This window comes from Camelus bactrianus, chromosome 21 (genome assembly GCF_048773025.1).
Source record: "Camelus bactrianus isolate YW-2024 breed Bactrian camel chromosome 21, ASM4877302v1, whole genome shotgun sequence".
In the NCBI taxonomy this organism is placed as follows: domain Eukaryota; kingdom Metazoa; phylum Chordata; class Mammalia; order Artiodactyla; family Camelidae; genus Camelus; species Camelus bactrianus.
The window spans coordinates 25,107,940-25,123,406 of NC_133559.1; the positions used below are offsets into that span (position 1 = coordinate 25,107,940).

Genomic DNA, 15,467 nt, shown 5'->3' on the forward strand with positions numbered 1-15,467 from the left:
ACTTACAGGAGCTCATACATAGGAAAGACAGCCCTTTGTAATATGAGATGTAAATGTTTTTCCCAATTCTTTAATTTCTTTTGACTTTGCTTATAGTATTTTGGGGGTTTTGTTTTGTTTTATTTTGCCTTACAGAAATTTTGTTTTAACGTAATCAATCTATCTTTCATGATAGATTTTCTGATTTTGAATCAGTTAGCCTTGTTCACTCCAACATTATGGAAGAATTCTGCCTTTTTTTTTTTTAAGTACTTTTGTAGTTTACTTTTCACATTTTAGTTTTTGATGTAGTTGGAATTTATTCTAGTATGTGGAATGAAGTATGGCTCCATTGGTTTGGGTTTTTTTCCCCCCAGATGGCTATCAGTTGTTCCTGTAGCATTTATTAAAGAGTCTGTTCTGGGGGTGGGAGGGGAGGGTATAGCTCAAGTGGTAGGGGTGCATGCTTAGCATGACAAGGTCCTGGGTTCAATCCCCAGTACTCCTCTAAAAATAAAGAAATAAACCTAATTACCTCCTCCCCTCCCCCCAAAAATAAAGTCTGTTCTTCCCCTGTAATAAATTTTCTTTATTTAGTTTCTTTATTTAGCTTTAGTTTCTGGACTTTCTATTCTGATCCATTGGACATTATATCTGTTTTAATTATTGAGGCATTGTAATATGTTTTGATATCTGGTAAGTCTATTCTCCTCTCTTTGCAATTTTAAGAGTTTTCTTGCAGTTCTTATTTATTTTTTCTTTTGACCTTTCAAATAGTCTTGCCTAGTTACCCTCCAAAAGATCTGTTGGTATTTCTGATGGATCAAGTTAAACTTATAAATTTATATTTTTATAATTATAAACATTAAAAACGTGTTATATCTTTCAATTAGTGTTCAAACCTTCTTTACCTAGAAAAGTTTTAAGGTTAAAGGAGACTGACAGGATCAGCTTTGTGGGTGGGCATGTGGTGGATTTGTTTCTGTTTAGTGTGTACTGTGCCAGGGGTTGGAAATACTAAAGTTTGAGTGCTGTTTGTCTCTTCAAGGACACATACATAAGGACATAAACAGTCATTAATGGAATATGTGAGGGTTTCTAGGTGTAGGAAATTAGCTATATTCCATGGCTATATTGTATAGAAGTGGGGGGGCAAAGAAAACATTACTTACCTCAACTTTTAATTTTGAAACAATTTTGGATTTATGTAAAAGTTGCAGAAATGATCCACAGAATCCCCCAGGTTCCTCAGTTGTTAATATTTCTGAATCATTTGAGAACAGGTTGCAGACATGAATACCCACTACAGCATTATATGCTCCCTTAAGACTTCCGTGAGTGTGTCCCAGCTACCAGGATGCTCTCCTACACAACAGCATTTGGCCATCAGGATCAAGGGATTAACACTGATCCAGTATCATCATCTAAGCCATAGACCCTGTGTACATTCCAGATTCTGTCTGCAATATTGTATTCACTTGTCATGTCTTTCTTGTTCTTCAAGACCTTTACATTTTTGAAGAGTGCAGCCCAGTTACTTTCTCATATCTCTCTCTCTTTTTTAAATTTAAATGTGGTTTTTGTTGTTGTTGTTATTTATTTTTTAATGGAGGTACTGGGGGTTGAACCCAGGACCTTGTGCATGCTAAGTATGTACTCTACCTCTGAGCTGTACCCATCCCGCTTCAAGTCTTTTTTTTTTCCAAGTGTCTCTTAATTTAAGTTTGTCTGATGTTTCGTCATGATTTTAAAATGTTAGTGGGAATGCCAGCAGAGTGCTATCATGCACTTCTCAGTGTATCGTGTTAAGAGTTACATGATGTGGGCCCCATGACTGATGGTGTTACCTCATCACTTGATTAAGATGGTGGGTATCTGCAAGGTTTCTCCAGTATTTTATACTTAGTAATAATTACTGAGTATTTTGTAGGGAGATACTCAGAGCAATGTAAATATTGTATCCCCATCAAACTTTTGCTCACCAGTTTTAGCATTCATTGATAACTCTTGTCTGAATCAGTTACTACTGTGGTAGTTGACAGATGACGATTTGTAATTCTGTCGTTCCTTCTAGATTTACTAGTTGCCATTCTGTTGAAGAGTAAAAGTCTCCCCCCACACCACTTGTGTTTTATTTACTTACTTCTTTATCTGTATCACTGTGAACGCTCTGACTCTTAATTTACTCAGAGTTACAACTTGTTACTATTATTATTTATTTTAAACTGTCCCATATTTGGTCAGTGAAACCCCTGCAAACTGTCTCCTGGGTCATTTGGAACGTCCCCGTTCTCTGAGTGCTCCTTGCAGCTGACATAGCATTGCGACCCGTGCACATCTTGTACTTTCTCTGCCCCTGCCCTAGGGTCATCTCTCTCTCCAAGGAGCCCTGGTTCCTTGTTTTGTTTTGTTTTGTTTTCATATTCTTTTTCATTATAGGTTACTACAGGGTATGTTGAATATAGTTCCCTGTGCTATGCAGTAGAAACTTGTTGTTTGTCTATTTTGCATGTAGTAGTATGATATTTAGAAACTAATATGTGAGTGCTTAGTGTGCTCATTCCTGCCTGAGTCTCATTGTTTCCAGGTTTTCTGGAGGGGCAGAGGTAGGGGATGTACACACACACACACACACACACACGTATGTATGCAGACATATACACACACAAACATCTGTACTTTTTTTTTTCACATCTCTATGTGTTAAAACCGTCAATTCAAACCAGTATCTCCAATTCCAGTTCAACACCAAAACAAGATGTACTCTGGCTTTCTCCCTTTTTATATGTTAAACTCCTTTCTCCATCTATGAGAAACCTAGTTCCCATTAACCTCGCTCTATTCATTTGCTCAGGACCCCACTTCCCACCCCGTATGTAACTAAAGTCCTGGCCCACGGCCTGGCCCTGTATGCACCCTCCCTCCCTCCCCTGGGTTCTCTGGCCAAAATCTCAGCCCTATGGAAGGAGAAGAGGGCCTTCCTTCACTTACAGTGAGTTCAGAAAGATACTGATGACAGTAGTTGACTTCTGGGAGAGAGGTTGGGTAGAAGGGCCACAGAGGGGAAGGGAGACTGACTTTTTTGTCCTTACCCTTTTGTACCTTTTGAATTTTTTTGCGCTGCGTGCTTTTATCACCTATATAGAAAATGTCTAAATGTAAGTTCAGGATCTGTTTTCACACTGAGCTGCCTTTTTCCACGTAGAAGAATTTGGAGTCATCCTTTTCCCCTAAGTGTATCTGGTTCCATTCTCTCCTTTAGGAAATAATACTTGTTTCTATGGGAAGTGTTATTACTGCCGAGAAACAGAGCCAGCCTGTGCTGATGGAGACACGATGGAGGGGTCCGTCACGCTTTGGCTTCCAGACGTGTGGCCGCTACAGAAGCACCGACACCCGTGGGGCAGGACTTACCGAGAGGGCAAGCTGGCCCGGTAAGTGCTCCTGGGAGCCCCTCTTCATCTGCTCCTGTGCCTGATCAGGTGCCAACCCTGTGCAGGAGCCAGGGCTTCTGTCCAACACTAAGAAGGGCCACAGGGTCAGGGGGAAGCCTACTAGTCAGGGGCTCTGTCTTCCTGTTTTAAACATCGCCACGGGCAGCACTGGCCCTCAGTAGACAGCCCTGGTGATGCTGCTTGCCTCCAGGTGGGAGTACGATGAGAGCTACTGCGATGCCGTGAAGAAAACATCCCCTTACGACTCCGGCCCGCGCCTCCTGGATATCATCGACACGGCTGTCTTTGATTACCTGATTGGCAACGCCGACCGCCATCACTATGAGAGTTTTCAGGACGATGAAGGCGCCAGTATGCTCATCCTTCTCGATAATGCCAAAAGGTAGGAGCAGCTGGGCCCTCCCGGCCAGGTTGGGGACCCTGAGTGTGCCGGGAGGGTGGGGCATCCCGGAAAACCTCCGGAACAGACGCGGCCCAAGGCGCCCTTCCTCGTTCCGCTCAGGTCTCTGACGGTGACACCCATCCTCCCAACCTGTTCAGTTTGTACTCCTTTCACCTTCAGGGATCTGAGGGCTTCAAAAAATGGAAAAGAGGTTTTTTTTCCGAACGAGTCAAAGACTGTGGTTCTTTTCACAGACAATTGGAAACCAAGGTCTTATATTTATCACTACTTACATCATTCTTGACTAGTATGCTTAAAATCTTGAGAAATACATATTTAACAGAACATGAAATTTAGTTACTATTCCATTTATTCTATCCAGAGGTTCATGCAATTTGAAAAATTAATGTATTTCATAGGATGTTTTTGCTACTTTTACAGCAGTCCAGGCCCAGACTTTTGCTCTCATGAGAAGGAGAGCAGCTGTTTAGTGAATATCTGTAAAGACAAGTTCCTTTTATCTTGAATAAGAGCATTTTATTAATTTTGAGTGAATGTTTTGTCAGCCTCCGTAAGCAGTTTTTCCAGTTCAGATCTGACCATATACTTTCTTATAGAGAACAGGACAATCTAAATGTTTTCTGATTCATAATTTAGGAGTGAAACTTCTTTTTATAGATGGTGACCATCTGCTAGTTTGCAGGAACCTAGTTCTCTATTCACCCTTAAAACTTTCTCAGCTTTGGGGGTCCTCAGATTCTCCCTTGGTCTGTGGGCTTCACACATCACCAGGTCATGCGTCAGCACCTGACAGTATCCTGGCGGGAGAAAGGATCCTCGTGAAGCAGTGTGTTTGTTGTTCGATGCTGCAGTGCAGGCTGTTAGGAGCCCTGGGTCTAATTGATCATGCCCTGTTTATTTTTAATTTAGGTGATTTGAGCTGTGGGAGCATGAAATTATCTCAGATCATATTTGGGTTTCTTATAGAATTTGTTCCTGCTTTGATGCTAAGAAGGGAGCTGGGGCTTCTACCTAATTCACTGAGTTCTGATTTAATTTTCAGCTTTGGGAACCCCTCGCTGGATGAGAGAAGCATCCTGGCCCCGCTCTATCAGTGTTGCATGTAAGTTACACACGTCAAATACGTTTGCCTGCACTGCCTTCCTTTCCAGGCTCAGGTAACAGTGCATCAGCTTTCTTGGCCTTAAAGCTTCCTAGTACCTGAGCGGTGCTGTTGATGTTTCTCTACCCTGGACCCCTTGGGGATCCTGAGATGTAGGGGATCAGGGAAGGTTCTCCACAATAGTTGGCCCAGAGCTCAGAATGCATTTTGAGTTTTGTATGAATAGAAATTTTCAGTTTATTCAGCAGTGTGTATCCATGTTTGTTTTAGTATCAGAATATAATCCTCTCCCTCTCCAAAAAAAATCTAGTACGGTCTGTGCCCCTGGTTGCTGTACATGTTCACCTTGTGGGTTCAAGTCCTCTCACCACCACAGCCCGCCTGTGGTTTGCTTATCTCAGTATGAAAGTGTGTAAACCAAAAGTAAATTTCTCCATAGGTATTTAGTAATTGATTTTTGAAAGTCTGTATTAGAGAACAAAGAACTTAAAAAGTAAATCAAGAGAGAGAAGCAAGATGGCGGAGTAGAAGGATGCTCATAGCTCACCCTCTCCCACAAATACACCAAAACTCACATCTACGGACCCACTCAGCCAACCAGAGCAGCTGCCGAACTCCAACAGAACATCGCCCTCTTCAAAAGACAAAGACGCCAAAAATCTGGTAGGAGAAAAGGAAAAAAGAAAGAAGAAAAAAACCAAACAGTGTGGGACCGGTCCCGCGGGGAGGGAGCGGCAAAGGAGGAATAGCACTCATTCGCTGGGTCTCCCCCCTCCAACGGAGAGGCCAACGGGACGGAGGGGGAGCCTCCAAAGCTCAGATCTGCCCCGAGCACCCCTTGACTAACAGAACTAAGTTAAACGGGCACAAAGGGTCCCCGCGACACCCAGCCTGAGATGTGAGCTGGTAGCTGGGGCCGGGACAGGCCGCCTGAGCCAGGCGGAGGACAGGGACGGCTGCGCTGAGGCAGCCCCAGGGGACTGCAGGGGGCTGCGCGCCGAGGCTGGGAGGGGATACAGAGCAGAACAACCACGGTCCCCCATAAATTGCAAAAAAAGCAAAGCAACATGGCTGGCGTGCCCTGGGGGGAGGGGCGCAGTAGCCTTTGTGTCCTGAGACCTGTGGTGCCATTACTGGAACTTCTACGAGAAGAGAGGCGGGGTGCAGCCACAGCTGTGTGCAGTGTCTGGGCGGGGGTGGGACTGAGACCTGAATCCACTCCCAGGGGCTCCGCAACCTCCTGGGCAGGACTGAGACTTGTTTACAGCCCGAGGCAGATAGGATCTTTCTGCCCTGGTCCCTCAGAGAACTCACGCTGCCAAGACAAACAAGGAAATGAGATTTGGCACAGAGCAGGGGCGGGGCTGTTCCCGTGGTCTTCCCCGAGCCCTCCTACAGAGCGCCGACCCGACCCAAGACAGAGTGGGCAGCTGCACAGAGCAGCAGAGCGACCAGAGCCGGGAGAGGGCAGGTGGCCATCAGCCTTCCTAGCAGTAATGCGGCACCTGACCACAGTGCTTGGAGGGGGCATGATCCGCCCACCTGCGTCACCCAAGCACAGCATCTGACTGCGGCATCGGGAGGGGGGGTGACCTGCCCACCCACTGGCCACAGTGCCAGAGAGTATGAGCAATATGAAGAAGCAGAGGAACCACTCCAAGTTAAAAGAGCAAGAGAAATCCCCTGAAAGCAAGATCAAGGAAATAGACATTGATGGCCTACTAGATCAAGATTTCAAAAAAGGAGTGATCAAAGTACTGAAGGAACTAAAAGAAATAGTGTTTAGAGATATAAAATATGTCAAAAATGAAATAGAAGCTATAAAGAACCAAGTAGACTTAGTAAACTCATTTGCTGAGATGAGAGCTGACATAAAGGCTGTACAAAGCAGGCTAGATAATGCAGAGGAACGAATAAGTGACCTAGAAGACAGGACAACAGAAAACACCCAATCAGAACAGCTGAGAGAAAAACAAATAAAAAATAATGAAAACAATATAAGGGACCTATGGGATAATATAAAGCTGCCAATCTACGCATAATAGGGGTTCCAGAAGGGGAAGAAAGAACAAAGGGGATTGAAAAGGTATTTGAAGAAATCATGACTGAAAACTTCCCAACCCTAAAGAAGGAATCAGATATCCAAGTACAGGAGGCTCAGATGTTCCCAAACAGACCCACACCAAGACGTATCATAATTAAGATGGCCAGAGTCAAGGATAAAGAAATGATCCTAAAGGCAGCAAGAGAAAAATAAAGAGTGAGTTACAAGGGAACCCCCACAAGGCTTTCAGCTGATTTCTCTACGCAAACACTACAGGCCAGAAGGGAATGGCAAGATATATTCAAAGTCCTGCATGAAAAAAAGATGCAGTCTAGGATACTTTATCCAGCAAGGCTATCCTTTAGAATAGAAGGAGAGATAAAGAAATTCACAGACAAGCAAAAACTAAAAGAGTTTAGCAACACTAAACCCATGCTAAAAGAAATATTGACAGGTCTACTCTAAATAGAAAAGAAGCAAGATGCTACAAAAATGGGAAACTCATAACTGGAAAGATGATAAATACCATGAATTACAAAAAGAATAAACACAAAATTGTGAAAGAAGACATCTAAATCATTAAGAGTGGGAGAGGGAAGCAAGGAAAGCCACTGTGGAAAACAGTGTGGAGATTCCTCAAAAGACTGGGAATAGACTTACCATAGGACCCAGGAATCCCACTCCTGGGCTTATATCCAGAAGGAACCCTACTTCAAAATGACACCTGCACCCCCATGTTCATAGCAGCACTATTTACAATAGCCAAAACATGGAAACAGCCTAAATGTCCATCAAAGATGACTGGTAAAGAAGATGTGGTGTATTTGTACAGTGGAATACTATTCATCCACAAAAACTGACAACATAATGCCATTTGCAGCAACATGGATGTTTCTGAAGAATGCCATTCTAAGTGAAGTAAGCCAGAAAGAGAAAGAAAAACACCATATGAGGTCGCTCATATGAGGAACCTAAAAAATAAATAAATAAATAAATACAAAACAGAAACAGACTCATAGACATAGAATACAAACTTGTTGCCAAGGGGGCGGTGGGTGGGAAGGGACAGACTGGAATTTTAAAATGTAGAATAGATAAAACAAGATTATACTGTATAGCACAGGGAAATATACAAGATCTTGTGGTAGCTAATAGCAAAAAAAAAACGTGACAATGAATGTATGTATGTTCATGTATAACTGAAAAATTGTCCTCTACACTAGAATTTGACACAACATTGTAAAATGACTACTACTCAATTAAAAAATGTTTAAAAAAAAAGTAAATCAAGAAAATGAGACAAGGCCTGGGCTGTAAGGAGCTCCTTTTCAGATCATCATTGCTGGCATGATTTTAAAGCGTGAGCACGAATAATCAGCTGGGATTCACCTTGCTTGGCTCCATAGACATGCAAGTCCAGGAGTGCCACCTCCTGATGGTCAGCTCCCAGAGACACACTGGTCACATAAGACTGCCCCTTCTGGCAACCAGAGGCAGCTGGGCTGTTTTTCTTTTCTTTTTTTTTTTTTTAAACATTTTTTATTGATTTATAATCATTTTACAATGTTGTGTCAAATTCCAGTGTTCAGCACAATTTTTCAGTTATTCATGGACATATACACACTCATTGTCACATTTTTTTCTCTGTGAGTTATCATAACATTTTGTGTATATTTCCCTGTGCTATACAGTGTAGTCTATTCTACAATTTTGAAATCCCAGTCTATCCCTTCCCACCCTCCACCCCCCTGGTAACCACAAGTCTTTATTCTCTGTCTGTGAGTCTATTTCTGTCCTTTATTTACGCTTTGTTTTTGTTTGTTTGTTTTTGTTTTTGTTTTTTAGATTCCACATATGAGCGATCTCATATGGTATTTTTCTTTCTCTTTCTGGCTTACTTCACTTAGAATGACATTCTCCAGGAGCATCCATGTTGCTGCAAATGGCATTATGTTGTCGGTTTTTATGGCTGAGTAGTATTCCATTGTATAAATATACCACACCTTCTTTATCCAGTCACCTGTTGATGGACATTTAGGCTGTTTCCATGTTTTGGCTATTGTAAATAGTGCTGCTATGAACATTGGGGTGCAGGTGTCATCCTGAAGTAGGGTTCCTTCTGGATACAAGCCCAGGAGTGGGATTCCTGGGTCATATGGTAAGTCTATTCCTAGTCTTTTGAGGAATCTCCACACTGTTTTCCATAGTGGCTGCACCAAACTGCATTCCCACCAGCAGTGTAGGAGGGTTCCCCTTTCTCCACAGCCTCTCCAGCATTTGTCATTTGTGGGTTTTTGAATGACGGCCATTGTGACTGGTGTGAGGTGATACCTCATTGTAGTTTTGATTTGCATTTCTCTGATAATTAGTGATATTGAGCATTTTTTCATGTGCTTTTTGATCATTTGTATGTCTTCCTTGGAGAATTACTTGTTTAGGTCTTCTGCCCATTTTTGGATTGGGTTGTTTATTTTTTTCTTATTGAGTCGTATGAGCTGCTTATATTGTTTTTCTTTCTTTTTTTTTAATAACAACAGTATTCTGCAGAAAGTGTTTACCCAGGCAAGCTTTAATTATCTTCATTAATATTGGGAAGCAGTGATACATCCAGTCAAAAACTGTATCTGTGAAGGGAGATATTTTTGTGTTAATAGTCACTGCTATCAGTGTCCAGTTATGGATAGAAAAGACATGGTGTTAAACAGGAAAGTTTAGTATAAAGAATTACTAAATTCTTTGATAAAAGAGTGACTTTAGAAGAAAACTAAGGTTGGGAGAGAGTACCCCAGGAGGGCCGAACTTGAAGGGGCCCGTCCTCCCCAAGGCTGGGGTTTGGACCTCAGTGGAGAAGGTGTGATTCAGCCCACTGGATAGCAGAGACAGTCTCTAGCTTGCTGGCGTGGGGCATGCAGGAAGCTGCCCTCCAGAGTGCAGGCAGGGTACGGGCAGTCTGCAGCTGATGTCCTGGCAAACAGAGGGAGGGATGGCTCAGTAGAAACCCTCTGGGCTGGGGCAAGGCTTGTTTGTGGGTCTGCAGAAGGAGTCAGGGCACCAGCAGGGGTGGGTGGCCTTTGGGATTCTGCCGTCCATGCTGGGAGGGCCTTAGGAAGCTTATTATCAGGCCAGGCCATGGCTGCAAGGTCACAGAGGGCCTGCCTGTTCTGGGAATGTGGCCAGGGCAGAGCTTCGTTTGATGACCTCCCCCCACATACTGCTGACCCACCACGCGACAGTCTCAAGTGTCCGGAGAGCCCCTTCCTTCTGCGGTCTTCCTCTAGCGCCCTCCACCTAGAAAGCTTGAGAGGGGAGATGCTTGAAGGACTTCTTTCCAGTAGAGCGGTGCATATATGAAGAGTGAATTTGGACCTGAGAGGCAGTCAAGTGATACTTTGGTCACACAGAGGAAATTGATGCTCTAGGCACTTGTATTTTTTAGGACAGTAAAACCACACTGCATCTGTGCTTGGCCATCCCCTCCATGCTTTAATCCAAAGACCGATCCTCCTGAACTTTTTAAATGGTTGCAGAACAGGCTGCCTGCCTCATGCAGAGTCAGACTTTAATGCATACCTAGTAATTCCTGCATTACCCACAGGGAGATAAGTCTTTTACTCTAAGATACACAAAAGATCCTCTTTAGTTGGTAAAATAATTGAGAAAAATAAGTATCCTTAAAATAAGCTTTTTCTGTTTATAATATTAATTCTAGAATTTTGTTACTCAGAAACACAAAAAGAAGGAAGTTAACATTACTTATTAAGATGTAAGGTTAACTCCTGTTAACACTGTCGTGACCTCATTCCCGTGTGTGTGTGTGTGTGTGTGTGTGTGTGTGTGTGTGTGTGTGTGTGTGTGTGTGAAGATACGCACATTTTCTTTCCCCACAGATCTAGAGTAAAACCTTTTTTTTCCTCCAGTTTTTTCCCCCGACCCAATGTTGTAACATGGGCATCTTCCCATGCCACTGAATTTTCATAACTGCTTTTCCTTGATGTCTGCATGGTATTCCCTTGAATGGATGAGCCATAACTTATTTAACTATTTCTCAGTTGTTGGACATTCAGATTGTTTCACATTTTTCCTGTTAGAAATAGCACTGCAGTGAACATGTATAAATCTTATGTATATCTCTCAATTACCCAGAAAGAAATATCAAAATGTGGTGATGTGACTGACTTACAATGTAGAATTACTTCTAAAACAGAAATGATTTTTCTAGTTGAGACATTTTTACATAACGATTTCTTTGCTTTTGTCTGCCAAGCAGGCTTTAAATTGGATTTGATAGTGAGAGGTTTTGTGTAACCTGTCCTATACCTTTCTTCTCCCAGCATCCGGGTTTCCACCTGGAACAGACTGAACTACCTGAAGAATGGGGTGCTGAAGTCTGCCTTAAAGTCTGCCCTGGCCCACGACCCCATCTCCCCAGTGCTCTCTGAGCCTCACCTGGATGCTGTGGACCAGCGGCTCCAGAGCGTCCTGGCCACTGTGAAGCAGTGCACGGACCAGTTTGGGATGGACACTGTGCTGGTGGAAGACAGGATGCCTCTCTCCCACTTGTAATTCTCCACACAAATAAGTGAAACTTCTTTTTACAAAGATAGAGAAACAGCACAATCAATTCCAAATGGCATGAGATGGATTGGAAATGGCCAGCAGCACGTTCTGGTGACAGGGGACAGGGTGGCCTTGGGTTTCTTGGGTGTTTTCTGTAGTAGAAACTAAAGCAAAGACTACAAGTTTCAGCCCACGGAACTGCACCTACTGAAGCCCCTTCTGGTTTGCCCAGCGCTTGCCCGTCTGGCAGTGGGCACGGTGGTTGGTCAGTCTTCATTCTCATGCCAAAGGACAAATAGAGGGGGGACGTTGAAGAGGTTAAAGCTGGGGTTGGTTCTGGAGTGTGTATTTTGAGTTCATCCTTATGGTCCTTTCTCCACACCTGTGGATTTTCTGAGAACACTTTGCAGTCCCTTGAGTCCTTTTTTGCCGGGACTGATCAAATCGGGAATGTTGCTGCTTCCTGAGGAGTGGAAGTGAGTGACCGGCCTTCTGCTGAGCCAAAGCAGTGTGCTCTGCTGCAGGGAATGTGTTTTTTAAGATAGAACTTTAGAGGGAAGGGCAAAAGCAGGAAAGATGTTTGGGCTTTTAAGTGAGTAGGTGGTGGTGCTTTTGATGATTTTCAGAGGAAGGAGAGGAATCAGGGAGGTGACTGAACAAGTTCTTCAGGTGTGTAAATGCAAGTGTGACTCGTACCTAAGTAAGAGCTGCATTCACACAGTTGTGTCCAGATGACCCCCCAAAATCGTCCCCCGAGAACATGCCGCTACAACCCCAGCACAGCTCTGGTATGGAGGCTTGCTTTTTCCTTTTGCCCAAAGCAGGCAAATCCTTTCCAGATAATCAAAGCAAACTGAAAGAACACCTTGAATAAGAGTTAGGTTACCTGTGATCTCTGCTGTCCCAGTTTCAAAAATGAATTTCTACTTCTGTCTTGAAGGCATCTGGTCATTGAAGCTGCTGTTCCCAAGAGATTGGCGATCCTATTTGTGCCTTTCTTGTGAAAAAGCCAGCTCACTCCTACAGATGGTCGTTCACTTCCTGCTGGTGGCTGGACCTGTCCTGTGATTTGGGCCATGTGGAAGACTGGAAACAAAAATTTTGAGCCTTAAAATTAAGGGGGTTACCAGGAAGAGCCTTAAGAGTTTGATTTATGTCAAACCCTAGTTTCAACATTTAATCTTGTTTGGAGTTCTGAACCCTTGATGGAGTATTGTGTTTCTGTCTCCTGTTGGCACTCTCAAGTTTCAGGTTGCTAAGCCAGGCTTGGTTCTGGGTTCTGCTACAGTCATTGTGACGTGCAAGCAGCTGCATGAAAATGCGAGACCAGAGGGAGCAGGCCTGGTGTGCGCACCCAGGTCCTCAGAGCCAAGTGCTTCTCTCCTGCATTTGTCTGGGGACTGTTCTGGTTTTGTACTTCTGTCAAGCAGAAACTAATATTTAAACAGTGTGATTGAATACATTTATTGCCAGTGATTGGTGACCAGCTTTAGGCAACCACCCTTTAAAAAACTTTTTAGAATTTATGCCCCAATTCTCTCAAATTGAAAGATAACCGAGCACCCTGTAACTACCACTATAGATAGCAGGAAATTAGGATACTTTTGTACTTTGTATATACATTTTGAGATGTACACAGAATGGGCTATTTCTGAAAAAAAAAAAAAGGGTATTGAATTTAAGAAGATATATTAGCACAAAACACTGGAATAATGTTAACAAAAGGAGGCATTGGTTCCAGTTTTAAAGCCATTTGCTGTGTGTATCCAGAAAAATTCACAGCTGAACTTGAGAATGCCTTGGGTGGTGCCCACCTGCCAGCGTCAGGGAGCCGGCTCCGGGACACAGTGGGAAGGAAGTCCGCGCTGCGCTCCTTGGTAAATGTTAGTTGAACTGAGTTCTTCCGAACACATGGTACCTTCAGTATGCCCCAGTGATGAGTGAGAGCTGCCCTCAAGCTGGGAACTGTATTCATAGCGTTGAAGGGAGGCGATTCTGCTAAGGAAAAAGAGCAGGAGGTAAAGCGGCTTTGAAAACATCTCATCCTTTTTTCAAAACATTGCAAAAAAAATGTACAATTTCATTCTCTTCCCCTGTTTTAAAATTCATGATCTTAAAAGGTGTTCAGACCTATAGCGGTTAAAGTGAGAATTATGCCAACAGAGTGGTGTGACATGGCACCTAGAACATAAATGTACGTTCTAAGTCAAGATTGAATTAAGCTGGAAAAGTACATCTAAGCGAGTATCAGAGAAAACCAACCTTAAACTTCTAGCCCCAAAATTCACAAACACTAAATTCTGTTTCAAAAAGGAGGTAGATATCTTTCTTTAAGTTTTGTAACACTGTTCTCTTTATGGTTTGTCTTTTAGAATCGAGCATTATTATAATCAAACAGGTCACTGGAAGGGTTTTTTTTGGTCAGTCCTAAACTGGGTGTGCCTGGCTAACATCGGAAGGGAGACATGGATACATTTTAATATTATAAAGCTGGGAAAATCAGAACTGACCACCATTCTCTGCCTTCCCTCTCCCACTTCTTAAATATGTTTACTCCAGAGTCTGGGGGATATGAGTTTAGAGGTTTCACTCCAAAATTGTCCTTTAATATGTGGCTATATTATGGATTTGGGGGTAAATAATTTTCTGTGCAAAAACAAATTAATAGACAGGGTCTGATTTACTCAGAGCATTGTTCAATAATATATTAACAAGGTGTTTCTCCCTGTTTGCACTCAGAATTAATATGTCAAATGAAATTTTAATAAGGAGAGGGAAGAATTCAGGTACATCCATTGCATATTTTTTGGGGAAAGATTAATCCTAAACATGGCAAAATTTCAGTGACACCTGAAGGCAACATTTTCTTCCAAAGAAATCCATCTTTTCTTTAAAAAAAAAAAAAAAAAGGCTTTTGGCCTTCCTTCCCTCCCCTGCCATGTTTTTTCACCCTCCCTTCTGCACAGTGTCCGTACTCTTGTTTCACCAGTACATGAGCACACCTCAGATGGTGGTAAACAGCGTCTGTCAGCGAGCTGTCTTGTGAGCTTGGGCTTCAGGAAACGTGAGTCAAGGTGTACGTATGTATATAGTCGTATATGTATTCTAAGAGGGAAAAGTGTATTTATTTTGACACAGGGAAACCCTGACTTATGTTGCTGAAGAACTTAAAGCTAGTAGGAGGGGCTCTTCTCAGACTCTGAGAGTGGATCTCAGTTACATGCAGGCCATCCGTTCCGCAGACACCTGCTCCGCTGGCCAGGGCGGCACAGGGCACAGACAGACTGTTGGACAGGGAAGGCCCGTCTTCCTCCCCTTCGCCTGCTCAGGTCTGGGTAGAAAAGGGAGAGGCTGGGTACCACACTGCCACAGGCTTTTAAGGAAGTAAGATGTTACTCACAAATACAAAATGTTTGCAGGGGAGTGGGAATAACTTACTGGGAAGTTAATTTATTTGCTTGAGAGGGACGTGTGGGAACTGCTACCCTCTGTTTTGATCTGCCAAGGATTTCCTCTCAGAGCTGTTGCACAAATAGAGGTTGTGCTTGGTAAGACATCAAACAAGACAGATATGCACCTAAATTTCTAATGTGTTCTATGGGTTTCAATTCTGAAAAAAAAAAAAGAAAATAAAGATTTTAATAAGTATTGGTGTATCATCATCTTTTCCTCTTCGTCTTTTCTCCCCCTGGTTCAGGACATTTCTGTTGTTTTCAACATGTCTGTTTCCCTGTTAGAGGACAGAAGAAGAGCGCATCTCTGCAGCCACGTGAACTTCCACGTGGGCTGTTTCACAGCACTGGCGGATCAGACCTTTCCACTTCCTCACTAGTCTTCAGAAGGCCATGCCTGCTTGTGACTGGACCGAGATTTTCAAGAGGGTAATTCTTAGGTGCTTTTTGTTTATTTAGTAGAATTCCATTCCTG

General features: G+C 43.1%; 1 protein-coding gene across 2 annotated transcripts in view; it reads left to right on the forward strand.

Moving 5' to 3' along the window:
* The window catches only part of FAM20B (FAM20B glycosaminoglycan xylosylkinase), a 42,022-nt gene extending 26,834 nt beyond the window's left edge, over window positions 1-15,188 (forward strand). For both annotated transcript variants that reach the window (XM_074349870.1, XM_074349871.1), the window contains exons 5-8: window positions 3,242-3,413; window positions 3,625-3,816; window positions 4,880-4,939; window positions 11,315-15,188. In XM_074349870.1, coding sequence (XP_074205971.1) covers window positions 3,242-3,413; window positions 3,625-3,816; window positions 4,880-4,939; window positions 11,315-11,546 — 656 coding nt within the window. In that variant the 3' untranslated portion in view covers window positions 11,547-15,188. The remainder of the gene's footprint in view (window positions 1-3,241; window positions 3,414-3,624; window positions 3,817-4,879; window positions 4,940-11,314) is intronic.
* Window positions 15,189-15,467: the final 279 nt, after the last annotated feature.